Source organism: Motacilla alba, chromosome Z, assembly GCF_015832195.1.
Source record: "Motacilla alba alba isolate MOTALB_02 chromosome Z, Motacilla_alba_V1.0_pri, whole genome shotgun sequence".
NCBI classification, from domain to species: domain Eukaryota; kingdom Metazoa; phylum Chordata; class Aves; order Passeriformes; family Motacillidae; genus Motacilla; species Motacilla alba.
The window spans coordinates 54,505,052-54,531,402 of record NC_052046.1 but is presented as its reverse complement, the minus strand read 5'-3'; the positions used below and the strand labels follow the sequence as shown (position 1 = coordinate 54,531,402).

At 38.4% G+C, this 26,351-nt stretch overlaps 1 protein-coding gene across 3 annotated transcripts in view; it reads right to left on the bottom strand.

The window, feature by feature from the left end:
* Positions 1-20,399, bottom strand: part of SLC24A2 (solute carrier family 24 member 2) — a 110,195-nt gene extending 89,796 nt beyond the window's left edge. Inside the window, exons 1-2 of one of the 3 annotated variants that reach the window (XM_038123921.1) lie at positions 20,241-20,399; positions 17,301-18,375 (exon numbers count right to left, since the gene is read on the bottom strand). In XM_038123921.1, the coding sequence (XP_037979849.1) occupies positions 17,301-18,233 (933 nt within the window). In that variant the 5' untranslated portion in view covers positions 18,234-18,375; positions 20,241-20,399. Of the gene's footprint in view, positions 1-17,300; positions 18,376-20,018; positions 20,196-20,240 lie in introns of those variants that run through there. The other 2 variants (XM_038123923.1, XM_038123922.1) reach the window with 2 other exon arrangements.
* Between the last annotated feature and the right edge of the window lie 5,952 nt (positions 20,400-26,351).

Below are 26,351 nucleotides of genomic sequence, written 5' to 3'. Positions count from 1 at the left end.
TGTTGAGCAATTATCTGATGTATTATCAGATTTCTTGTCTTGTCTCTAAGTAGGCCCAGGAGGGGTACAGAGATCTCCAGGTGATTCATCTGCAAAGCTAGGGGGCTGTTATTTTTTTTGGGTTTTTTTTTTTTTTTTTTTTTTTTTTTTTTTTTTTTTTTTTTTTTTTGTGGCTCTTTGTAGCTGAGAAGTTGAAAAGGATCTTCAGCCCTATTATCTCAGGATCAAGCAAGAGACTGAGAGCCACACAGCTTGCAGCAGTGTGGAGAATCTGCTGCTCCCACAGGAGATTAAGCCCTATGACAAATGCCATGACAGATCAGCTCTAATCAGCAACGGCAAGGCTGGCCTGTACAGGAGGTGTCATTTGACTTGCTGAAGAAACAGTGCATTAAGTCTGAATTCCTCATCAAACTGAATGGGTAGCACAGTTCTCAGATGAGGCAAGAAGACACATACACCTATCAGGATATGTTAAAAAATATGGTATTTTTTCAATCTCAGTATCACTAGGGATACAAATACTCTAATTTTTTATACACATGCTTACACAGCATAACCTCATTTATCTCTAATGGGCTGATAAAATATCCTCTCTTGATAACTCTGAATTTCAAAGGATTTTGAATTAAAAAAATTAAATCTAAAGGCTTGTTGTGTTTCTAAGTGGAATGCCTTATGTTGAATCACTTATTTTCACTGCACAATCTGAAAGAGGGTCACCAGATGGCACTATTACACATTTTCATCCTGATTTCAGTCTCTTAATACACCCAGAAAGTTTTTAATTGTGGAAGAACTGGTGTTATTATTACTGTAGCATTACATCTATTTGGGGCAAGTGTGACGAGTAGCATCTCTGTTTTAATCTCTGCAGCTGTAACAAGTTCTTCCAGAGAAACTGTCCTCTGAGAACTAGATGTTCTTTTGCAGGTTAAATACAGACATAAAAAGAGGAAAGGTACGGACTGTTCTGTTATTTATGTATTTCTCTGCTCAAGGACTAGCATGTAATGGGAGCACATCGCAGCAGGAATGCACACACATTTGCCTATGCTGATTTTTCCTCTTTGGTAAGCAGAAACCCTCCGCTGTCATTGCAGAGAGATTAAAAGGCCTAGGCATACTTGTAATACTTACTTTTCTCTATTATACTAACAGACAGCCACCATATCCAAGGTGCATCTTGGACCCAATTAAAATGCATCTGCGCACCTATCAGAAAAATACTGCACACTATGAAAGCTGGCATTTGAACCTCTCTTGATTGTCCTCAGCTCATCTTTTCACAACATGAGCAGAAACATTAACCTTAACACTCCTAATTGCCACAGCATGTACAAATATCCTGAACAACTCCTGATACGTGTATTTTACAACAGAAAACCATTGCTCATTTCTATGGCTACTAATCTGTGATCCCCTGATAGGTGTGTCATGATTATTTCTATAGCTCGTTAGAAGCATAATTTAGAATAGTAATTTAGACTTGCTAATGCTTCAAGGTTGTAGACGTTTTTTACCTTTACTCAGATACAGCTTTGTTGAAAGCTTATACAAGCTGCCTAACAGCTCTTTCCTGACAGGATAAAGAAACAGGCTCAGTAAATTATTATTTTGCTTTCACATATCCCATTTACAACACTTTTTTTTTTGTTAATGTTAACTATATCTTATACTTCAACAAAATCGTAAGTGGTGAAACAGGAAAAAAAACAGGCCATGAACTTTGGATGAAAATGGCCAACTGTTACAAGAAGTCCTGACCCACACAAGGTTGACTGAATTTTTCCTGAAAAAATGCAGTCACCTTTTCATAATCTTGAACAGGATTCATGTGATAGCAGAACTAATGAAAGAAGTTTACTTCATGACAAGTGTGTTATTAGCATACATGCTGCACTGGAGAAACCAGCAACCTTGCTGAAGAAAAACACTGGCTAACACCAGAAGCATTACTATTTGTGCTGATAAGGAGCCTAGCTTTTCAGTATTTCACCTAATATTACTGGCCATCTGAACAAAAGGTTTGCTCCTAAATTCCAGTTTGGAGAGTTCATGCTTCCCTGGACATTCAGTACCCAAGTGGAACTAACCAAAAGCAACAGAATAGCCACCACAGGCCTGGGAGAGCCATGCATTTTACAAGGAATAAATTCACCCTGCAGAAAATAAAGCAGCACCATATTTTGGAAGTAAACTGAAAAAGGCAGCAGCATTTTTCACAGGAAATGGTGCTGCATTTTATCAAAAGTAAAATTTATAAACACAGATATATTCCATAGTTATTTCTGATCATATAAATTAGCAGTTCTGCTCAACACTCAGCTTTATATTCATCCCACATATTTTCATGAACTTAAGTAAGCTTCTTATATCAGAAGAACTGCAAATTATAGTAATAGTTTAAGCCTAGAAAAACTGCATTTCTATCAAAATTCTTTTTGGTGGAGGGGTTAATATTGGGCAGTATAGCTCTCCATCAATACAAAAACTTGGAAAGGTACAGGACATCATAATGAGTTAGAAGATACTGCTTCCTTTTTCCGCAACATTTGATGCCAAACGTCATATCGGTCAGCACTTTCTGCACAGAATATGCTGCAATTACACAAAGTCCTTCTAGAGCCTTGAATCTATCCAAAACCCATTAAAACCATCAATGCTGATATCCATCTACTGTGAGCAGAAAGCCAGTCCCATGCAGCTGTTCAGCTCTCTGCAGTGCACAATCCCTCGCTGACATTTGGAGTTAAAAGAACAGATCCTTTTACTCTTGATGTCAAGATGCACTTCACTATGTGGTCCTTCACAGGCTGCCAGAAAGCATTTCTTGGCCCACACTTTAGGAAAGAGCAATGCAACAATCTCAGTCCTGACAGCACCTGACAAAGCCAACACATTGGAGCAGAAATGTCAACATATTAGGAATTCAGGTAAGTAATGGCTTCTTGACCAGAACCTGATGTTTTTTTTTATTCTTCCTTTGCTCTAAGAGGCTTGGTGAACAAATTGCAACCAGCATTGGCCCCAGAAGAGGTCAGATAGCAGGGACTGAGGCTTACAACTGGCCAATCCTCCACATCCCATCCTCTACATTTAGAAAGAAGGTACTCATATCTCAAAGGGGTGACTGGCAAAGGGAAGACAGTAAATTTTAGGTTTTCCATGACAAATGGATACTGATAGGTATGGTACAGTATCAGCGGATGAAGTAACACAGGCATAACAATGAAATCTGGCATGAAATCCTTACTGTAATGGAAGGAATTTTGCCTTTTAAAAAATACCCATTTCTCAGTACTAATCTCCTACACTTATGCCTTATTCTTTTACCCTGACACTGATATAACAAGGTAATCATTACTTTGACAATTCATTCATAATGTCAAAGTAGGGTGATGGTCAGAACCACTGCAACAGGAAGAAACAGATGATGCTCTATATTTCATCAGTGAAATGCTACTGTCTTCTTGCTTCACAGAAACGTGGTAACACTAATTATTTTAATGGAATGACATCCAAGGACATTCAGGATTTGGGTTCTTTTTCACAAATGAATAAGGCAGCCATAGGATTTTAAAACTGTGAGGAGAACTAAGACATTGTGAAATCAATTACTTGCTGAAATTCAACAAACAAGCTTGAAAGAGCCATGACTGCAAACTGATTTCCTTTTGTTAAGGACTGTATGTACACACCTCCTTACAGCAGGCTCTGTTCCCTCACTAAATAGTGAAATATTTGAAAACAACAATTACCATTTAATTGTAAAGAAAAAATACCCAAAACCAGTCATAAGCAAATGGAGCAAGAACAATGTAATCTGAATTTTTATAATTAACCACTCTTTTTTCCATTGCAAGCTGGAATTGCTGGATCCTAACAAGGGTTTCCTTGCTATTTTAGGAGCTCTATGCAATTTCATTAATTTGTTGTAAATGTTCAATGGAAGGTTAGAAATTTGATCAACTAAAGAATGGATTAAGTAGTTAACCAAAACTATAATTCTCTGAAAGTTAAAAGGATGCCTCATTTTATAAAAAAGATAATCCACAACAATCTACTATGAAACATGTGCATTAACAGTATCTGTGGCTGCAGTGCGAATAACTTTTCTATAAATAACAGTAAGACGCACTCAATAGATTATTTGTCCCAAGTACCTGTTTGGAACTATATGTAATATCTACATACTGACCTGAATAGTAAGAGAGCAAATTAAATGTCCACAGACTAGATTAACACTTAAATGTAAGAATTTTATTTTGCTTGGGTGCATGGAAAAACAGTAACTTTAAATTACCTCTATCTCAAAGGTGACCCTGTGCTAAATGACACCAGGCTATCACCCTCACACAACCTGATGCAATTCCAGGTTTTAGAAAAGGCAGCACTGAGGTAATTACTCACGGTGTTGCAATAAAAGCACAGGAGACAGCTTTTCAGGTTTTACCAATCTATTGATTTTTGCCTAGTTCCAGGTCAGGAGAGGATCAAACATTACAGCAAAGATCCTATGGTGGAGTATTGGTCCACAGCTAGTCAAAGTCCGGGTGGCCAAGAAGGCCCCTGGCATTCCGGCCTGTACCAACAATAGTGTGGCCAGCAAGACCAGGGCAGCGATTGTCCCCCTGTACTCAGCGCTGCTGAGGCCACACCTCAAATCCTGCACTCATTTCTGGGCCCCTCACTGCAGGACAGACATTGAGATGCTGGAGGGTGTCCACAGAAGGGCAACGGAGCTGGGGAAGGGTCTGGAGCACAAGTCCTGTGAGGAGTGGCTGAGGGAGCTGGGTTTGTTCAGTCTGGAGAAAAGGAGGCTCAGGGATGACCTTACCACTCACTACATAGCCTGAAAGGAGGATGTAGCCAGGTGGGGACCATTTTATTCTTCCAAATAACAAATGGCCAATGGGAAATGGCCTCAAGTTGCACCTGAGTACTATGAAAAATTTCTTCACTGAAAGGGTGGTCAGACATTGGAACAGGATCCCCAGGAAAGTCTCCATCATCCCTGGAGATATTTGAAAACAGTGTAAATGTGGTGCATAGGGACATGGTTTAGTGGTAGAGCTGACAATGTTATAATAACAGCTGGACTCAGTAATTTTAAGTGCTTTTTCCAGCCTCAATGAATCTATGACACTATAAAAATGCCCATTTCTTTGTAGTGATTACATGAGTAAGTAACATGAGGAGACTATATTCATAGGTCAGGCAGCACAGCTAAGCCAGGTGAATCTGTGGCCAAGAGGTGGGTTCTGCAATTGTCTAAAGCTTGAGCTTCTCACTGGTAATTTTGAATGTAGATCAACTAAATCTAAAAATTAGTCTTTGTATTTTTGCAGAGTAGTTTTCTATATGAAGAGCACCTAATTCACAGATAAAATTTTTCTTCCACTTGATCACTCACAAAAATGTGCCTGTATGTGTACCTAATCAACAAAATAGCTAATAGCTTTTCCTACCTTTCAGAAAGGCATTAACTAACTTTGCCCACTCTTTCCCTTAAGAGACAGACCCTTTAAAAAGGATGGCGGTTTCAGCACCATCTAGCAATGGTTTCTAGCCGTGGTCTGGGAAAAGACAATTGTGATCCCACCACATAATAATTGCTTTGATATTTATCAATGATCCACATGACAGGACAGATCATGCTGTGAAACACTGAATGCCCTTTTCCAGTCTGAGTCCAAGGGCAAAGAAAGCTGATAAAGCCTGTTTTGCTTGCGACAAGTGGGAGAGAAATTCCTTTCTTTGTTTGCTAGGGGTGATTTAATATGGAAGGAGAGCAGCTCAGAGGCTTGGAATCATACAGTGGCACACAGAGATCAGAGACCCAGATCATAAATCTCAATTTCATGACTTTTGGGCTTAATTTCACTTTCATCAAAATCAACAGGAAAACTTGTCATCAACTTCAAAGCTACCTTTCATTGAATTTAGTCCTTTCCTTCACAAAAGAAGAAAACAAAATAATTATTGAAATTATAAAAATCTGCACATATAGGATTTATTCAGGTTCCATTTGACTTTTTTCCCTACTATCCTTCCTGATATTTTAAGGAAGGACAATAATGCTAATGATGGGAAGAATTCTTAAGCAGAAAATGTACTAACATTTAAAGCTTTGGCAAAGAGGAAATGCTTACCAAGATGCTTCAAAACCAGCATGATACAAAATGAGAGTCTCATGTATGCTATCTGGTTTCTTTCCACCAAGCCTGACCACCTTTTTCTCCGATGCCACCATGTTCTTGCTTTGCCTCAAGACCATTTTGCCATCAACACACTGATCTTTTTTTTTGCATACTGTAATCTAAGTAAGCAACCAGAAATAAAACTTTCTTACAGTACACTGTACAATGTGATGCTTGAAAACCACAGGTTTCTAAGACAATTAAATGAGAGAACCACATCTTGACCCTTAGATCCAAAGCTGAGGCATGAGTTTGCAATTCAGTCCAGCCTGTTAATAAGCCTATTGCTGTTATTTTAAGATGAGAGTCTGTATTTCTTCACACATGTGAAGAAATATGAGATTATAAACCAACATTTATTTCCCACAGCCCTAAAAAGAAGAGGCTCCTTGTTTTGTTTTGGGTTTGGTGGTTTGTTTGGTTTTTTTTAATGCTAAATATATAAGCACTATATTTTATGGGAACACTTATGGTGTTTCTTGCAAGTACAAAATGGACACAAGAAGTTATCCAAATAATTCAGTAAGTAATTTCAATACTAATCTATTTGAAAATACTGATTGTTAAGATTAATATTTGCAAGTAATTACTAATATATTTGCAAATGTATTGTAAGAGATAATTAAGGAATGGGTGCAGAAACATTTCTATTACTTTGCTTAAAAGGACTTACACTTTACAGGCAACTTTACATGAAGAAAGTAATAAATCTTCACCCTAACTTTCTGCACAGTTTCTTACTTATGTAACAAATTTTAGTTACTGTAATTACAGCTGTTGGCCTTTCAGCTGAATAAGAAGTGTCTTTCTCCACATGAAATGTCATGTAGCAAAGAATAGCATGGGCTGTTCCCATGATAGAATCAAATCATGATTACCTCACTGTAAAGCAAGAAATCATTACAATACAGTGATGTAGACCTCCTGTTTCTATCTCTGTAGAGGTACAGGATAAAGAATCATTAATGTGATTCATTAGGTACAGTAAAATATGCCCATAGTTCAGTACATCGTGTGCTCAGCCTCAGGCAGGATTGTTGTTTGTTGCTTGGAAAGAGTCAGTATTTAAGAAGAAAACACAGACATTTTTCTCTGAATTACTAATCTGGAAAAATCCTGTGAGGAATGAGCTGCTCACAAACTTCAAATATTTGAGTGAGTCCAACGGAAAAGGGTTACTCGGCAGAAGACAGGTGAAATGGTGTAGGAAGCATGTGAATGACCATCCTAGAGAACAGCACCATTTCTGATTTACCTCCTGTGTGGCACATGCAGCGCCTTTCAGACTGACAGTGTGTGCACACATGCACATATACATGTAGGTGTGCCCACACACACAAGAATGGGAAATGGCTCTGGTACACACTGACAATGAGACAATCAAAAGGCCACAAAATCACTTCATTATAACGTCCAGAGTAGGGTTCAGAGCGGCAGCAAGTAGTGGATTTTATTTCAGAAATGGAACACAAAAAACAATGGCAATATTCCTCTGCAATGTAGTCCCAGGATCATTCTCTGACTAAATTTCAAAGGAATTTTGCCAAGGGTTTTGAGAGGAGACTCAGGTATTCTGCCTGTGACTTCTGGAGAGTAACTAGCATTGCTTTGTCTGCTTCCAAAAATTAATTCAGATCTGGAAAACTTAACAGCTTTGCAATATAAAGAGGAAACACTAACCACTTCTTAACTCAGACTTTGCAGAGCATTTAATAATATTTATATCACTGCAGCTTTTAAAAATCCAGCCAAAATGAAGACTTCAAATAGAATATGCTTCTACACAGAAACATTCTAAATGAAAAGAAACTGTAGTAAATAAATACTATTAATACTAGGAATAAAGCAGAAAACGAGGAATATTTAAATAAAGGTATACGGAAACAAAATTATCTGTAAGACAGCATGATGCTTTCAAATTATTTAAGTTGACTTTAAAAATCCATAAGCAACTAATAATATTAATTATTTCAAACAACTCCTGGACAAAGAAATTTTTGGAGTTCTAAAATCTGGGGGTTTTTCACTCAAACATTTGATTGCCATAAATTTTAGTCAAATGATAACTTTGTGATTGTGCCTAGTAGCAATAAAAGGACTTTAATTAGTAATTTGATAAAAGCTTGCAGCACAAACAAACAACAAAATTAACATCTGATTTATCCCAAAAGAGGTGCTCATCCTCTAATGTTACAAACGCTGCAAACTTCAACCTTCTCCCTTGGGCAAAAGTCTACATAACTAGACAGGGCTCAAATGATGCCCTGAAGGTCACCAAACACAGGCTGTGACTGCAGACGTGCCTTTTCCTCAGTGATCTATATCAGCTAGAGCTGTTTTACAGCAATGTGAGAGGGTGAAGAGTTTACACTAGCTGGTTATGCAATAAATGTCACCGGTATTACTGCTGACTTCAGACTAGACTCACAGCATTAAGCAGTTAAGAGGTGATAAAGCAGGATTAATTCCTGAGGAAAATTTTTTATTAATTTGTCAGCATAGTTTGCAGCACAAATTCCCTGCTACCTTTATTCTTCCTCATACAGGAAAACATTTTGCACCAATCTGTTATTCCCTTAAGAGTATGACTTCATAGCAGTTTTAATATCATTGCACAGACACACCTTTAAGCCTGTTTTTGCACACTCACCTTAAAGGAAGTCATCCAAGATCACAGCTATTTATGGCTGTTCATGAAAATCACAATATGGACAACAACGGAATAGTGCAAAACACACACAGTAACTTTGCAGTAATTGTTCTTTGAGCTGCCCTGATGAAATTGTACCTGACAGGGACAGTCAAATCACCAGAAGTGAGTGAGTGGTTAGGGCAGGGCAGTAGCCATACCACTAGATAAAGCTGCTTCAGAGGCAGCGTGAGCTCTGAAACCTCCACCTGCTGCAGAAAAAAATACATGATCAACACACTGAATTCTCATTGCTCACCTCAGCCCTGAGGCCCACTTCTGTTACCAGCAAGGCAGTGGCTACTGTTCCAACACAGATTTTTTTTTTCATTTCCTTTTTTCAGGTCAGAACACAGGTAAATGACAAACCACCAATGAGAGCAAACACCTAATTTCCTAAAAGATACAGGTATTGCATGCAAAATAACAAAATGTGGTAATGGACTACAATATATATTCCGTCAGATGCAATTTGTTTGCCAAAAGTATGCCCTAAGGCTGCTCTAACTTAGGATTTTCAGTTTGCCTCTGACACTGACCTGCACTTAACTATATAATTGCAAGAATTTCAAATACACACATTTACAACAAAACCAAACTAAATCCAAACCATCTGATCGGACTATTTTCCCCAAACGCAAAATACAGCATCAACAGTACTGTTTTGACTTAGGTCCTGTATTTGTATTACAAAAAGGTGCTGCCTTCTACCAGATATTTCGCTGATGACACTTGCAAAGATCTATTGTAAGATCATACAGAGAAATAAGCTACTTCTTTAAATCATCTCTTGGACATCTATGTTTAATAAATATTCCACAACTCAAAGACAGCGTGGGTGAGGAGGAAAAGATTGATGGTATGCTAACTGTACATAAAATTATATACATGACAAATCATATTCTTCTTACCAGGTACTGTGAATCACATTTATCTTTTTCCCATGATGAGTTTCTTTCCACTGAGGAAGGAAACTGTGATTTCATACAGTTATCCAAGCACCTAGTTTAGGGGACACCAGGTTATCATCTCATTACTGCGGTAGGAAAATTAAAAATAGTAAAAAAATATGTGTCTGTCTCAGAAAAATAAAGTGTCAGGAGCATTCTGTAAGGCATTCTACTTGAGAGACCAAATTTCCAGCATTTTGAAATGCATAGCTAAGTATTATTAGGGTATTTGGTTTCCACTGATAAAGGAAGATAGTGATATTCAGGAGTACTTAATGAGCAGTTTTGAATTTAAAAAAAATAAACCACAAAACCAGCCACCTTTCTTTTTTCTAAGCCTCTTTTTCTATATCTCATTATACATATCTGTGCACCATAAATAAATTATAATTACCCAGTATTTGGTCAATCTTGCCATTGTAGTTTCTAAAAAACTTGTCAGTGCCAAGAAAGCATTTGAATCTCTGGTTTGTGCCAATAGCACGTGTACAGCTGCAAAGATTAATGGAGACAGCCATTAAGTTAATAATAAAAAGTGATATTTAAATAAAAGCTGGCCGAAAAACAACAGAATCTGGCTGATCTAGGTCAAGGTAAAGGAAACACCATTTTTTCTACAGAGTTATTAACATCACACTAGTCACCATTTGTAGGCTAGACAAAACTTGGTACATGTCAGGGGAGAAATAAGGAAGTCTTATTGTTTAAATTGAAGTTTATTTTATAAACAGTAAAAGAGGTTGTTAGATAGACTGTCTTAAGAGTTACAGGTTTTACAGCTGTTCATTTACACTCATCTCTGACACATCTTCCCATCTGTTCTATATGCCATGTATAAAACACTTTTAATACTCATTCATCCCACACAGATCTTTTCAAGAGAAGTGTGGGCACATACCTTATCTTTATGAACTTTCCTGATCTCCACTTCTTTATCACTTTTGTCGCAGGGCTCTCTTTGTTGTGAACACACTCTCCCTTCCCACTAAAAAATTCAAATTTGTTATAATCTTATTCCATAGTTACAAAAGCAAAATCCATGAATTCTTGGGGGAAAAGAAATCAGAGTAGAAAGGACACACTAGAGCCTATTTTCACCCCTCTAGAGCTGGCAGTGGAGAACTGACTCCTGCTAATAAAACCAACAAAACCACAGATCATTAGCAGGAAAAAAGCACTTAATCAAACCTAATTTTTTGGCCTGTGGCCCTGGCAGTGCAGTGCTGGCTGCCTTAGGAACATCACCACTCAAAAAGTCCAAGGTCACTCTGAAGTCAGCAGAGCTCACAGCATCACACACTCCAAATGTGGCACCCTCAACACTGCAACAAGCACTGCCCTAGGGCAGCTTCCATTACCCACACACCACATCCACAGTCTAAAACGTGTATTTGTAGAGTGGTCACTGTTGCCTTTTAAAACAAGACCAGAAAATTAGGGGAGTCAGCTGTGCCTTGCCTCTCAAAAATTTAACATGATGAGTGCAGCATCAACTTAAAACGGGCAGTGAATGTGGGAGATCTGTATGTAATTTCAGAAAAGTTGAGCACTCTCATCCCTAAAATCCCAAGACCTTGTAAAAGCCTTTGGATTTTGTTAAATATTTATCTGAGAGGTAAATCTGGAGAACTATCTTGGGGAAAAAGTAGAGGAATATGGGTCAGATAGAAAAGCAGTACCAAACTGAGGCACCTGTGTCTGGCATTTCTGAACAAGCCTCTAAGCAAAAAACAGATTCCTGAACCTCTTTTTGATTTTAAAGTAAAGCTTCTCCAGAGATTAAGCACCCCAAAACTGGCTCATATTTTGAGGTCTGGTATACTGATTTGGGGTCAAATCCCACCTACAGTCTCCCATAGCTCTCACATTCTGTGAAGGATCTGGAACAAACTATCTAAAACTGAGATGACGGAGGGAAAAACATTTATAAAATCCCCTTTATTATAAGATATATCCTCTCTGTACAGCTTCTGGTACAACACATTTAAACATGTCTGGAGTCCTTCTGAAACACAGCATTGTGAACATTTGCCAATACAGCTGGTTTTGCACAGCCTCTAAAGATGTATCATTTGACTTCTCTTTAATTACATATGCTTGTTATTTTTAAATATATTGATGGATATTTTGTTCCCTTGCTATTAATTAATGATGGCACAGTTCTAGACTTCTTTTTCCCATCATGCTTAACAAGGGTGGCATCTTATTGAATGGCCATGTATTAAGAGCATTTCATCTACACTACATTTGCATGCTGTCACTTTTCGCCCATTACTAAAGTACATACATAAAGAGCCAAGAGACTCCAGGGGTGAAAACTATAATCATTACTTTGTGGTCAATAAATTACTGAGAAGCGCTAAAAGAAACTGAGACTAGCATCCATTTCACTGTACTAATGGTTCTAGATACAAACTATCAGCCTATGGTTATGTTAGTTAATAGCCCTAAATTGAAACAACAATGCTAAAAACTCAAAGCAAATTAACTCATAGTTACTGCTGCTGGAGTAACATTAAATTAAAACAGAAGTAAATTGAAAGTTTTCTGAGAGAATTAAACCAGATAAAATATGACACAAAACCAGACATTTATCTAAACAAGAGATGGTTCAATGTCAGTGCTGAGGCTTATGTTTCAAACATGTACTTAAAACAATGCAGCTATCTTGCAAGATCCAGATACTCCTAGCTCTGTATTCCCACACATGCTTGCACAAGTAGACCAACTGAGAAATGTCACTAGAACAAAAATCTTCCTAAGAAAAGTGAAACACTGTGAACTATGAAAACTATAAAAAATAAAAAAATCTTTTCTTGGCAGTGAAAAGAAAGAAAGAAAAGAAAGGTTATTCTATGGATAGAGTTACAGTTACTGGGTCTGTTGATTCAAACTGAAGAAGTCTTGAAAAATGAAGTTTCAGTTATTCTTGTATGCATGCAGGTAATTTGTGTTTTACCTTGAACACATATTAGATCAGACATTATAATAGTGAATGTGCATGTGCAATGCTAATACAACCACCGAGCAGAGGAGTACCTAAAATACTGTTACTTTCCTTTAGAATGCAAATACTGCCATTAAGTACACCGTGGCAACACTTGAGATCAATGTGGATCTTAAAATATCACACACAAGCTATGCAAGTTTCTTAAGTCAACAAAATTGGCAACAAAATAATAGTTACGCTGTGTTGGTAAAAATAGTTCATTTTACAAATGCAGTTCTCTGTAAATGTAGAAAAACTGCAACTGTCATGTATATACCATAAGCTATTCATACAAAATGGTACTGTCAGTGAAACAGATGTCAATGCACAATATCCCTGCACCACCCACATTCTGTTCTCCTAGTTGCCAAACAGAACTGTTTTGAATTATTTACTGAACAATCAGATTCAAGCATTTCTGCAATGATCTTCATGCTACATTAAAGGAAAAAAAGTACTTAAAACTGAAATGTAGTTCCATGTGATGTTTTAACATGACTTAAAACATTCAACATATCTTCACCAACATAGATGATGAAGATTAGACTGCAATCTTAGCAGAAAGTTTTAAAAAGTCTTATTTTTAAGACATTTGTCCATCAGCTTCTTCTGTTTTCCTCTTCCTGTCTATTATAATAAATTTCAGGCTTATGTTTTTAAATATCTTTGTTCAGCTGAGGAAGACACCAAATTCCACCTCAGTCCTTACCTATCTGTTCTTCACAGGATAGCTACATAAAATCTAAAAATCATACTGCAGAATAAGTTAAGCTGGAAGGGACTTCTGGGGATATCCAGCGGTGGGATGGCACTTACTACTGTAGGGCCCATTCTGTGTGACTTGTTAGGGACCCATCTTGATCTGCATATTCCATATGCCATCCTACACTGTAGAGATCAGCCATCTGGTTTTTATCTTGTCTTTTAATGCTGTCTTGCTTTTTCATCTATCCTCCTTTTTTTCATCCTTTTCACAGTGATCTCTGGAGTTCATCAGTGTTGGACTGCCATCAGGCATCCTTGGGGGTGGCACGAGGTGCCACAGTTCAAACTATCCACATTTCAAACAGAGCCTTGCCAATGAACCCTATGAACTCTAATTGCAAAAAGATTTGTAGTCTGTTCTCACCAGTGCCACATAATTGTTCTGAAAAACTAAAGCTACCAGATTTTCTCAACCTGACACTTTAATAATCCAGACTGTATATGTTTGAAAGCATGTGAAAGAAAATAGTGAGCACAATGAAATTCATATATATTCTGTCTGCATTCTGTCTGCACAATTGTACAAGCAGCCAACACACTAAAGAAAATAAGATCCAAAGTTCCAATAGTCACAGTTTTCTAGTACAAAAAATGTACTTTAATTTTTAAGGATGGGGATAGAAATCTAAAAGGCATCTACAGAGATATGCATGCATTCCAGCAACCTGATGAATACACCTAGAGCAAATGAAAGCTAGACAAAAAAAATCAGCTCAAATCTAAAGCCTTTCCTCATGGGAAATACCATCCTTGAGAACACAAAACTTTCTTCAGCCTCTCAAGACAACTGAGAATAAAAGCACTGAAATTAACATTAAAACACATTTTAGTATCTCCAGAGGTTTCTCATCTGATCAGTTTTCTACTCTTTGGTACTTGTTTGCTAATAAGCCACCTAACCCTTCACTATCCAGCTTTATGATGCCTTATTTAGACTTCTCAAATTTGTTGAGCTGCTTTCAGATTACAACAGCCTTAAAGGTAAATACGACATACACGTTTTTTTAGCAGAATACTTGCCAGTTTGGCAGCAGCAGAATCAACAACAGATAGGCAGAGGGAGTTTTGGTTAGAGGAAAGAGAATTTTCTCTACTCTCCTGAAATTAAAATACTTCAAGAGACTTTATCACACTCAGTTCCAGATAGCTGCCTAGCAATTCTCTGTCTCAATGGGGGAAAAGAGAGTGAAAAAGTTTCCATCAGAAACAACTGAGACTGGAAATTCTGTGCTCAGTATACTAATTTGATACATACGATTATACATACACGCTCTTGATGAGTGGAAGCAATCTAGGCTAACAGTTAACACTGTAGGAATGAAATATTTTTTACCACCAAAAGCCAAGCCACTTCTGTGATACTTATAAACCTCAGTGTTTAGGAAGCAAACATCCATATGCATTGTATTCACTATGAGGCACCAGACCTCAGACTATAAAAGCACTTTATTCTTTGCTTTAGACAATAATTTCAAGCTGAAAGTCCTAAGCATCTCTATCAGGCTTAGGCTATTACTACATGTAATAGTTTTGGGTTTGGTTTGGTTTTTTTGTTTTACTATATTTTTATTTAAAAAGCAATCTAAAAATAGCAAATAAGTTAAGAGAGAACTTCACTGAGATTTCATCCAACAAACATAATCTGTGACATCCTTGCTATAAGAAAATAATTTCATTCATCCTGCTTAATATTGTTCAAGAATAAAATGATTCATAATGGCTTATCATTTCAAAGTGTAAGTGGAATATTCAAAAATATGTCTTTACAGCATAGCTCACTGAGTAAAAACATTGTCTGACACCTTGAGAAGCCATTTTTCCCAGGAAGCAGAAAATAACTATTTGCTAAATTGCAACAAAATTAGAACATCTTTCATCGTTCTTTACCCCTCAATGATTTACAAATACATTATTTTATCATTTTAATTAAATTTAATTCATGATAACTATTTTCATGAAACATATCATGCAAAGTTTGTGGTTTTAGGAACAGTAGCCCTTTTTGGGGTTTTTTTCACCCTATCTGAAATCTGTGCACCTGTATTATAAACAAACTCTAAGTAATTAAAATGTTAAACAATAAATGAGTGGTCCTAAAGGTATCCTTTTAAAATCAAGTCCATCTAGAGTACTTCAAATATAAATAATGTTCAATATGGCTCGCAAATGATTTATTCTTCTGTTCAGCCAAAAATAATTAAACATTTTGATATACAGCTACTCTCCCTTACCTTGTAGCCTGGCTAACACAAGGCAGTTGCTTTTCATATTGATAGCTGCTTCAGACCCATTACTGATTAATATTTTCTGTCCAGTTTTGGACAGATGAAGTTTGCTTCATATACCATAGTCTTTCTATCATCACATATTTTTAGTACTAACTGTCAAAGGACTTACAGAGCACTATGAACTCTTAGATTATTTAGAAACCAACTAACGTAGTTAAAGAAGCTCCTTGGTAATTAGGGTAAGTATTTTGTTCTTTTCATTTACTTTTAAAATCCCAGTAATACATTTTGAGAAAGATGAAGATCAGCATGCTGATTTTGGGAAAAAAAAAACAAAAAAGAAAAGATAAAGTTACAAGTAAGTGTACAGCTGTTAAACCTGGTTAGAGAATACAAAAAAAAAAAAAAAAAGAGACTATTTTGGGGTTTAATTTTGGTGGTTTGTGGCTTGCCCTAAAACTGAATATGTCTGTCACAACTTTAAAATATCCAGCTCTGGTATGTCTCCCTCCTCCTGTTTATGTGCCTGTGCACTTATATTGGTGGATTGTGCCTCTTCTGAACCACTTCATATATGACTGCTAAACAAAAGAAACAGAACAGTGAGCAGCTAGGTCCCTGATAATTTGAATAATTACTGCATAACAAAACCTTATCTGATGAATATATCCAAAGTTATATAAAACCAGACATTCTAACTAACATATTGCTACATGCATAAGTATTAACAAGCTCAGCTTCATAGGTCCCTTAAATACTGCTTGCTTTAAGAAGAAAGCTGTTTAAAAGATTATTGTAATTGCTGAAAACTCAACAAACCCTCTGTGCATAAATTTGATTACCTACTTGTGGACAAAAATTAGCTTGCATAGTTGCAAATAGCAAATGGTAAACCATCCTCCTTAAACAGAGAATCTATGACTTTTGCCACTGTGATCACTCTTTTCATGAGTTTTTTTCATGTAAGTGCCACTAATTACAACAGGAAGTTAATGTTATATTATCAGCATCGGTAGCTGAAAAACAGGTATAAAAATACCTTTGTATAATGTTCTGAATTTTTTGCATCTTCTCTGAGGAAAAAAGTGCATTGAAAGTCTTTAGAAAGCCAAATTTTGTCACAAGATCCTCCCCAGATATTGCCACTGCTTAATCCAAAACCTTAGGGAAAAAATAGCTCAGACCTCATCAATGTGCCAAAATGCTGAGTAAAGGTTTATGTCTTTTTGCTGTCATTTTGTTTCTTGTTTTCTATGTGATCAGGAAAATTCTCGAGTTAAAAGCTATTGATTTACTAGAAGGCTACTTGTTTTTTTCTTTTTAATAATATTGGTTTGATTAAACAAAAAGACATTTGAGCAAAACATGGAACTTTTCTATATTGACTACTGTACTGTATTAGAACCCTTATGCTATAGAAGGACTTAGGACTTATAAGGTCATTAGTACATATAATTCAACTAAAAATTGACCAACCTTTCCTTCAGCATCTGTTGTTACCTTCTCAACCTTGTTCCTGTTTAAAAACTTCTTCACCAATTCTTCTACTTGGACGTTGAACTTCATAAATGTCACATAGAAAAAATATGCTGTCAGGAGTGTTACGCTTTCCCACCACATAATGAAGTTATCCAGAAAAAAGATGATTAGCAAGATCAAGTCAATGATGTAAAAGGACATATCTCGAAAGAGTGGCCACCAAGTAAGGTTCAAGATCTCTTTAGAAAATAAAGCACACATTCCAATAACAAATAGGATATTGAACACGGCAGATCCCACTATTGTACCAATGCCAACGTTGCTGTGGGATATAAACACTCCTATCAAAGAAGTGAAGAGTTCTGGGGCTGACCCACCAGCAGCCATGAAGGTTGCTCCTGCCACATCATCAGAAATGGCCAGTTTTTCAGTGATGACAGTCAAGGAAGGAACAAAGAATTCATCACAGACTATGGCTAAGGCTATAAACATGTAAATCATTCCAATTATATGAAGGATCACTGCTCCCTGTCTTCTCTCCTCAAGAGAGAAAAGATCCTCGGGGTACTCTCCTTTTGCATGATCATCTGTTTCATTGTCGTGCCCAGCTTCATATTTCATTGAAGTATGTGGATCTGGAGTGCCATTTTCATTCTGTTCTGTGAAATCCAAGAGAGTTCTTTGGTGCCCATGCACCAGCTTTTGGCTATCTAGGCTGCTGACCAGTGCCATGCTATGTGGTTCCATCTTGAAAAAGGCACTCATTGAAAGTGAGAAAGTACTAATGGCCACTACACTGACAAGGAGCCCTACAATTCGTATCAGTCTCAGTTTTTTCCTGACATTCTGGTGCCACCTGCAACCGAACAGCGGTTCCGCCGAACACCACTCCTCCAAGACACCAACAACAGTTTTTTTCTGAAGAGCCATTTTGTGTTCTGTGCGAGATGCTGAGGGAGTCAGATGGACTGTTCCTTCATGCTTTTCTCCAGCTTTGAAATTAGAAGTGCTGCAAGAGTCCTCCCAGAATCAAGTACTTTTACTCTTCACAGAACGTATTTTCTTCATTCGTCTTAAAAGGATAAACACTGATATTAGTGAAACAGGAAGTGATTAGAAACTTATGAAATCATTTTACAGACTGGGTTACATTTAAAATTTGGAGCAGAATACATAACATAAACCCCTGTCACATCCCACCAGACATAGCAATTATATGTTTGTTTAAGCAGTAACCCTGTGCATAACAATTTACCAATACTCATTTTATGCCTCTCATATGCCTCTGAGCCACTGCCCTCCTCAATTGCTGACAAAAAAAAATCCTAGTGGAAGGCAAAAACTGTCCCAAGATGTTGTAAAGACATGAAGAAACTATTATTTTAATGGATACACCAAAGATTATTACCTGCTGTAATTACTTTCCACTATGAACATGTAATGTCCAAATCCCAAATTCAGGGACAATAGTGCCAGGAGAAGCAATCAAAGTGCTAACAAGCATCTCATCAGACCTTTAGACAGCTGAGGCAGCATTAATTGAATTGTTACATGTGCGCAGAGCAACAGTCATTGATGTGTAAGGAGAACACTCTGATGCTGGAATGGGATTGAAATGGGAGTTTCTTTAGCTCCACTGTAAAATTGATTCAGGTTTACAGAGAGAACTTGGTTTCCTTCTGATCAGAGCTAGGACAGTGTCTTGGATGAGTCAAGACAATATTTCCAGCCTCCCCTCATTTTGTTTTGATTTATGTCATGCATTCAGAAATAAATGTAGGATGTTACTAAGAATACCTATGTGGTACCTTTTAAAAGTCCTCCTCTTAATAATACTTAAGAAAACTGTTTAAATTTACACAAGAGTTGATACTGAAACAAATGAAATGGTAAGGAATTATGCAAGAATGACAATTCATATATGCCAGAGGTGAGCATTCTTGACTAACAGTACTTCTAACACAGGAAAAAAATCCGTAGATAATAGCAGGTGCTTTGGTTAAGGAATTTGAAGAACAAATGTAGAAGTTAGTTACATATATATGTCTTTCACAGTTAGTTGCATTTTATATGAAACAAAATAAAAGACACTTTCTGAATAAAACCGAATGTTAGTCTTTACAATTACTGCCCAAAAATACTTTGTTATATCTCTTATTCAAGTCATTTGTAGCAGTAGCTGAATTCTGAACATTCTATCAATCAGCAGAATAACTGACTTTGTATTCCCAAATACAGGATCACAGCTATTACATGCAGTTATCTCCCTAGAAGTTATTAAGTCATTCTCAGTTTCTCCTGATTTTTTCAAACAGTTTCCACACTGAGATGTCATAGAGACATACTTCATCCGCAAGACGCGGTAGCACAGCAGAGATATTTATTTTCGACCCCAGAGTTAACACTCGACGGACTGCCACAAAAACGTTTAGCAGGAAAGATACCGGAACGGCACCACTACCGCTGCCGTGCACAGCCGGCGGCGACGGGCCGGTGTCCGCGCTCTCTTGACCATTACACGAACGGGATACAGGAGAAGCGCTCCTGCTGTCCCCTGCCCTGGCACTTGCACGGCAGAGCTCAGCCAGACCGCTCCCGACACGGCGGACCCCGGACCCCGACGGAGCGCAGCGCAGCCCCCCGCCGCCCCGCCTTCTTCCCCGTCCCCCCGCGGAGATGCCGCAGAGCCTCGCCTAAGTCAGCCCAAGTTCGCACCGCTCCGCCGCGCTCCGCTCCACGCCGCACAAACTTTTTCCACCTCCGAAGGGGGAGAGGGTCCAGCCCCAGGAGCGGAGTGCCGCGAAGGCACCGACCGGGGGCTCGGGGCACCGGTCGCCCCTCGGCAGCCGGTACCGCCCATGGAGGCGGGAATTTGCGGATGGGAGTCCCCGCACCGCCGCAGCCCAACCCCCGCCCGCGCACTCCGCCGGCGCTCACCCGGAGCTGCGCTGCGCTGCGCGCCGGCCCGCGGGCGCTCGGCAGGGGCACGGCAAGGAGCGGGATGGGGACGGGCACGGGCGGCCCGAGCACAGCCCCGCGCGGCACCGACTGCGGCGGGCGGCGGCGGCGGGATCCGCCCCGCGCAGGCGGGGCAGGCGGCGCCCCGCCTCCGCCCGCCGCGCTCCCACGGGAGTTGGGTCACTGGCCGAGCAAGGGGGGCAAGGAATTTATTTATTTTCTTTTTCCCCTTCATCCTGGGTTAGCTGGCGCCGTTTTAAGCGAGGTAAAATGCAGCGGATCTAGCAAAGGTAATAAGCCTCAAAGAGCGGGGCTCTTTTAAAAAGGTGAGGCCTTCTGTTCAAAATAGCCTTTATGCCAAATGAAGGGAAAACAGGAAATGAAAGATTAGGACGTTTCATTTTGGTTTTGATTTAAGGAAGACAATATATCCATGATTAAGTTATTTGTCAGGATTAATTTACTGCTGAACAGAAATTTATTCAAACTGCATTTCGAAGTTGCCAAAGAGAACAATAAAGATGCCCCGTACACAGGAGAAAACAGGAGAATTCCCTAGCCAGAGCTGTCCCCTTCTATTTTGATCTTCTGTTTTCAACATTAGTATTTCCCCAATAAAACGCGCTTCATTAAGTAAATGCTTCAAAATTCACAAACATTGAAACAGTTACAGTGCAGCTCTGTCATAGCTAATGTCCTGTGACGTATGCTGGAGATCTATTAGAGTACATAGGTGATGCTCTTTTGCAGTACCACTTGCAGTCCCCCTCTATGCCATTGTTAAAAAAACCTACTTGGTAATCCGTGGATAAACCAAAGTAATCCAGTGTAGGCAGGCCAACATCCCAGGGAGGTCCTGATTGGTTCTGGGCATTTTAAGAAGAACTTCATGTGGATGTCCTTGAAAAATGCACTGCCCAGACAAGAACAAGGATATTCGAGTTGGCTGGGTAATAACAGCCGTTGAGATCTGGGAAAAGTTTGGTAAACAGCTCACTAACACTTCTCTGCTTTCAGTGACATACTTCGCACATTCTGAAAAGCCCTGCTGTAAGAGGTGAACTCTCAGTCTCTTTGGGGTAAATAATAACCTCTTACAGTTTCTACTTGCTTCATTTTGAATTCTGATTTCATCCTTTGGCAAACAGAAAATAACTGTTAATTGGTGCTTCACAAAGAATACAAAAATGTATGGTTTTATCTTAAGTGATAATACACCGATATTATAGGCATTATTTGGACATCACATGAAAAATAAGGACTGTTAGGGTAAGCCTGGCATGCCCAGTGTGTTTATATTTCCACACTGGCATTTTGTAGGACCTGAGCTGTTTGGTTTGCCCTTGGCATTAATGGGAAACTCATACGTTCTAAAGACTTAGGAGATGGTGAAATGGGATACATCACAGTACAGCGGGCATCTTAGAAACTATGTGGCCGCAAAAGAAATGTAAAAGGTTTCGAAGATATTGCCAAAATTTCAACGGTTTTTAGTGAGAGCCACAGCTGAGTCACACAAACAAAGTGCGCTTTAAGGCCAGAGTCTGCTCGTGCAGTGTGCTTTTATTTCATGTTTCATATTGGGAGGTGGTCATTAGTGGCTGACAGCTGATGGAGGGGCCTGTTGATTATCACAACTTGCCTTTGTTCAGTCTCAGGATGATGCAAGGACACATGTGGAAATTGTTTATAACTGTGCTTCTAGAGACCCCACATAGATAAGAATTAATTAAAATGCGGATTTACTTCTGTATTTGCATATGCAAGACCTAAATGAAGTACCTACATCTGAAACGTTCAGCCTGTGCCTGCTATACAGTGCGACAAGGATTAAGGGTAGGTGTGCTTATAAAATTTCTTGTGACTGCTGAATTGTTGGCTTGCAGTCTATGAAAAGTGGACACTTGAAAAATATCAAAAATGGTTTTACAGCTTCAAAGATGGTCCAGAGGCAGGCTGAGATGTGTGTGTAGTATCCTAATTTAATCAATTTATGAATTAAAAATTGGAAGTAGGTGACTTTTACAAATGATCACAGGTAGAGTATGTAGAAAATCCCCTAAAATTATCCTATTATATTCCCTATAATGATATTATCTACTATCTGAAAGTCCATGTATCTGAATTCTAATATCCATCTGTTTCTCTGTAGTTGCAAAGATTTTTCTTTCAACAATAAAAATGTGTTGCAAACCAGGGACAATAATATCTGTAACAAAAATTATGTGGCTCACAGATGGGTATCTCTACCAATGACTTAAGCATTTTGCATCCACTGACCCATTGTCATATAAATGCTGCCTACTAATCAGGGAAGAATTAAATAAGCACAGTTACACTAGTGTAAGAAGGATAATAACAATGAAAGAAATCCTTTTTTTTTTTTTCTCACAAAACTAAACACCAGAGTATATCCTGGTTAAATACAGAATAACTAAATTGAGTGGAACAACATTTGCCTCAGAGCTGTTCAATGTTTCTGCTGTAAAGAGAGGAGAGAAGACACATCGGCTAAGTATTTGGATTCTACTTCTACACATTTGAGGGTGTGACTGGTTTTTGGTTTTATTTATGTTTATGCCGAATATATACTTTTTAATACCTTATCTGTAGTTTACTTCATCATGTGTGAGGAGTCATCTGAATTCATAAGCCACTCTTCTTTACCAATTCCTATTTCCAGGAAGCTCCAAGAAGTAAAACTTTTGTTTGTTTGTTTATTTGTTTGTTTGTGGTTTTTTTGGTTTTGTTTTTGGAACAGGATTTTTGTTCTATTGCTGTTGTAAACCTTAGACTTGGTAAAAGCAAGCACAGAAGTGGTTTTTGTGCTGGAAAGGGAAGGAGGAGGGAATCAAATTAAAAATCCTAAATAACAACATCTCTAAGGTGGAAGGTACATTAGCAGTACCTTCTAAAGCTGGAAGATAAAGCTGATGAGGAAGTTACCATGACTACAGAGGCGGCATATTTGAATGAAAATGGATGTTAAGCTTTTAAATGCTAATTGCAGTTGGGAATAGGTGACATTTGAAATACCAAAATTATTTCACACTTTGCCATTTTGAACAAGTGAAACAGGATGGAAAAGATGACAACTTAGAGTTAAACTAAAAGACTGGCTCTGGTTTCAGCTGGGATAGCTTTAATTTCATTTGTAAGAGTCACTATGGGGCTATATTTTGGATTTGTAGTAGAAACAGTGTTGATAAGTCAAGGATACATTATTACTGGTTTTATTACACATCATCAAGGCCTTTTCAGTTGCTCACTCCACCACACCAGCAAGAAGGCTGAGGGTGCAGAAGGAGCTGCAAGGGAAAACATCCAGACAGCTGAATCCCATTGACCCAAAAGATATACCAGATCATATGGTGTCATGCTTAGCCTATAGAGCTGGGGGGGTGAACAAGCAAGAAATGTTCTTAGTGACTGTCCTTGTTTTCCCTAGTCACCATCATGTATGATGGAGGCCTGCTTTCTTGGGGATGGATGAGCTTTTTCCTACCCATGGGAGGTGACGATTGAATTCCTTGTTTTGCTTTGCTTGCATGTGCAGCTTCTGCTTTATTGTTTAAATCATTGTAATTTCAAACCCATGAGCTTTCTCACTTTTATTGTTCTGATTGTGCCCCCAATCCTGATGTAGGGTAGTAAGCCAGTAGCTGTGTGGGGCCTAGTTGATTGCTGGGGCTAAACCACAATAGTCCTTTTGTCACCCAGCGTGAGTATTAAAGGATGCAAGATAATGTTTGATTGGAAAATGCTGGATTGAATTTTTAGCAGTTATGCTGCTTAGCTATTAATCAACAAACTCCTGTGCTTGCCATGGGGCTGAATTGCCTGGCTGTATATTAGAGTCTAGTGCTTGTTAGTGACTGCTTTTTGCTTTCACTGCTTGCCATAGGACTGTGCTATTGATAATGTAATTCTGCTGGGCCTGGGAGTCTGATAACAGCCATGGTGATGTGCGTGGGCTGGCAGATGGCCAGGGCATCACGGCTCATTCTGTGCTACTGTACTGGGCAGGCTGGAACTCCACTGCAAAATCAACTGAGAGGCACTGTGACCTGTGAGTAAGTACATACAGGAGGGAGCAGGGCACCCCAAAGTGTCTGTGGCCATGGATATGCCTGTGCCACAGTATGTACATCTTGAAGTATCTGTGGCCATAGTTGTGTGTGTACTACTGCAGGTACACCTCTGAGAGGACTGTGGCCCAGGGATTAATCCATGCTGCAGCAAGAACACCTTGAAGCGTGCGTGAGGTCATGTTGGAGCACCTCAGTGTGTGTAGCCAGGGAGAGTAGGGAGGGAGTATGAAGCCATGAGTAAGGCTATGTTGGAGCAGGTTTGCTACTGACAGGATGGTAGCTGTGGGTGAGGAACCCTTCCTTGTTCTTCCCCCAGCTCTATATGCTGAGCATGATGCCATTTGGTCTGGAATATCCCTTTGGTCATTTGGGGCCAGCTGTCCCAGCTGTTTCCTCTCCCAGCTCCTTGTGCTTCCTCAGCCCACTCACTGGTAGGGTGCTATGAGGAGCGGAAAAGGCCTGACACTGCTTAAGCCCTGCTCAGCAGTAATGAAAGCATCCCTGTGTCATCAACACTGTTTCCAACACAAACTCAAAAGACAGCCCTTATAGATAACTCTATCCCAGACAAAAAGTGGAACAGCATGGATATGGTCTTCATTATTAGTATGTTGAATAATTTAATTGTTAGTGATAATAAGCAAACACACTGCATATAAACCATAATGTTTAAGGAGCAGAAACTGTTTGTATTACCTGAGTAATATGTTCTTGAGGAATATATTGAGCAAAATTAATCAAACTCGTTTAAATTAACTACAATAACATGTTTCCGGTAACCAATATTAAAGACGATATCTAAAGTTAATATTCAGAAAGCAAAATTCTTAGTGATGAGTAAATGCCACAGGTGCCTTAAGTTAGGAGTGTTACTTACTGGCACTCAGTATATTGGGGAAAAAAATATGAGCATATACACAATGGTACGTATTCTTCACTAGAGTCAATACCACAAGCTAAACTGGCACGTGGACCGGTATCACTCTGTAACTATTGCAGTTTGCTGTCATACCACCAACTAGCCTGACTTTGGGATTTAGCTATAAAAGATGCAAAGTATGTGCTCTATCTTCAACTGTTAGTACTTGCTTTCTATTAAGCCTCAAAGATCGTCTGAGATTTCTGTTTAACTTGCAGTGGGTTAAATATTACTTGCTACCACATGCATTTTTAAATAGCCTTGGTACTATTATTATATATCATGATCAATTGTAATGAAAACATACTTTTAATAAAAATAATTAATTTAAAAGGCTTTGAGAGCTTTTGAGGAGGTTTTTTTTTTGTTTTTGGTTGGGTTTTGGCGGGGTTTTTGTTTGTTTCCTTATTTTGTTGGTTTGGGGTTTTTGTTGGGGTTTTTTTAGTCTATTTTATTTGGTTTTTTTTAGAAATAAATAAGATGAGAAATCTGGGGACTGTACCTATGTACTCCATAGTTACAATGAGCAACATGAACAATTTTATTAAGGAGGCTAAAACTAACTGCTTTTTTAAAAAATGCAGTTTCTGATAGTGAATAAAGTGATAAGAATATATGAACTGAGTATAACTTTAAACACAAAAGATTTTTGGCCATGTTTTCAGAACACTGAATAGCATGTTTTTTTTAATATAATACTTAAAATAGTACTTAGATATAAGGCAATTGTAAATGTTGTCATTATAACATGCCAGTCTCCTCAAAGGACAGTCTAATTCAATGAAAGTATAAATCTTCCTTCTCTTTACCTAGGCTTGAAAGGACCATCTCAGAGCAGAGCCATAACAGCCTAATATTTAGTGCTATGAGGGAAAATATCTGTGGGATATCATTATTGAATTCCACTAAAAAAAAATCTGGCTATGTTATAAACAGATGATTTTTTTTAATTACAGGGTATTTCCAAAAAAACACAGCAGTATGGAGCAACATGTCTTTAGCTTTCACATGACATCCTCTTTCAGATGGGATAAGTTGCTGCTCTGAAATGCCATGTATCTAATGTAACCCCAGTGAGCT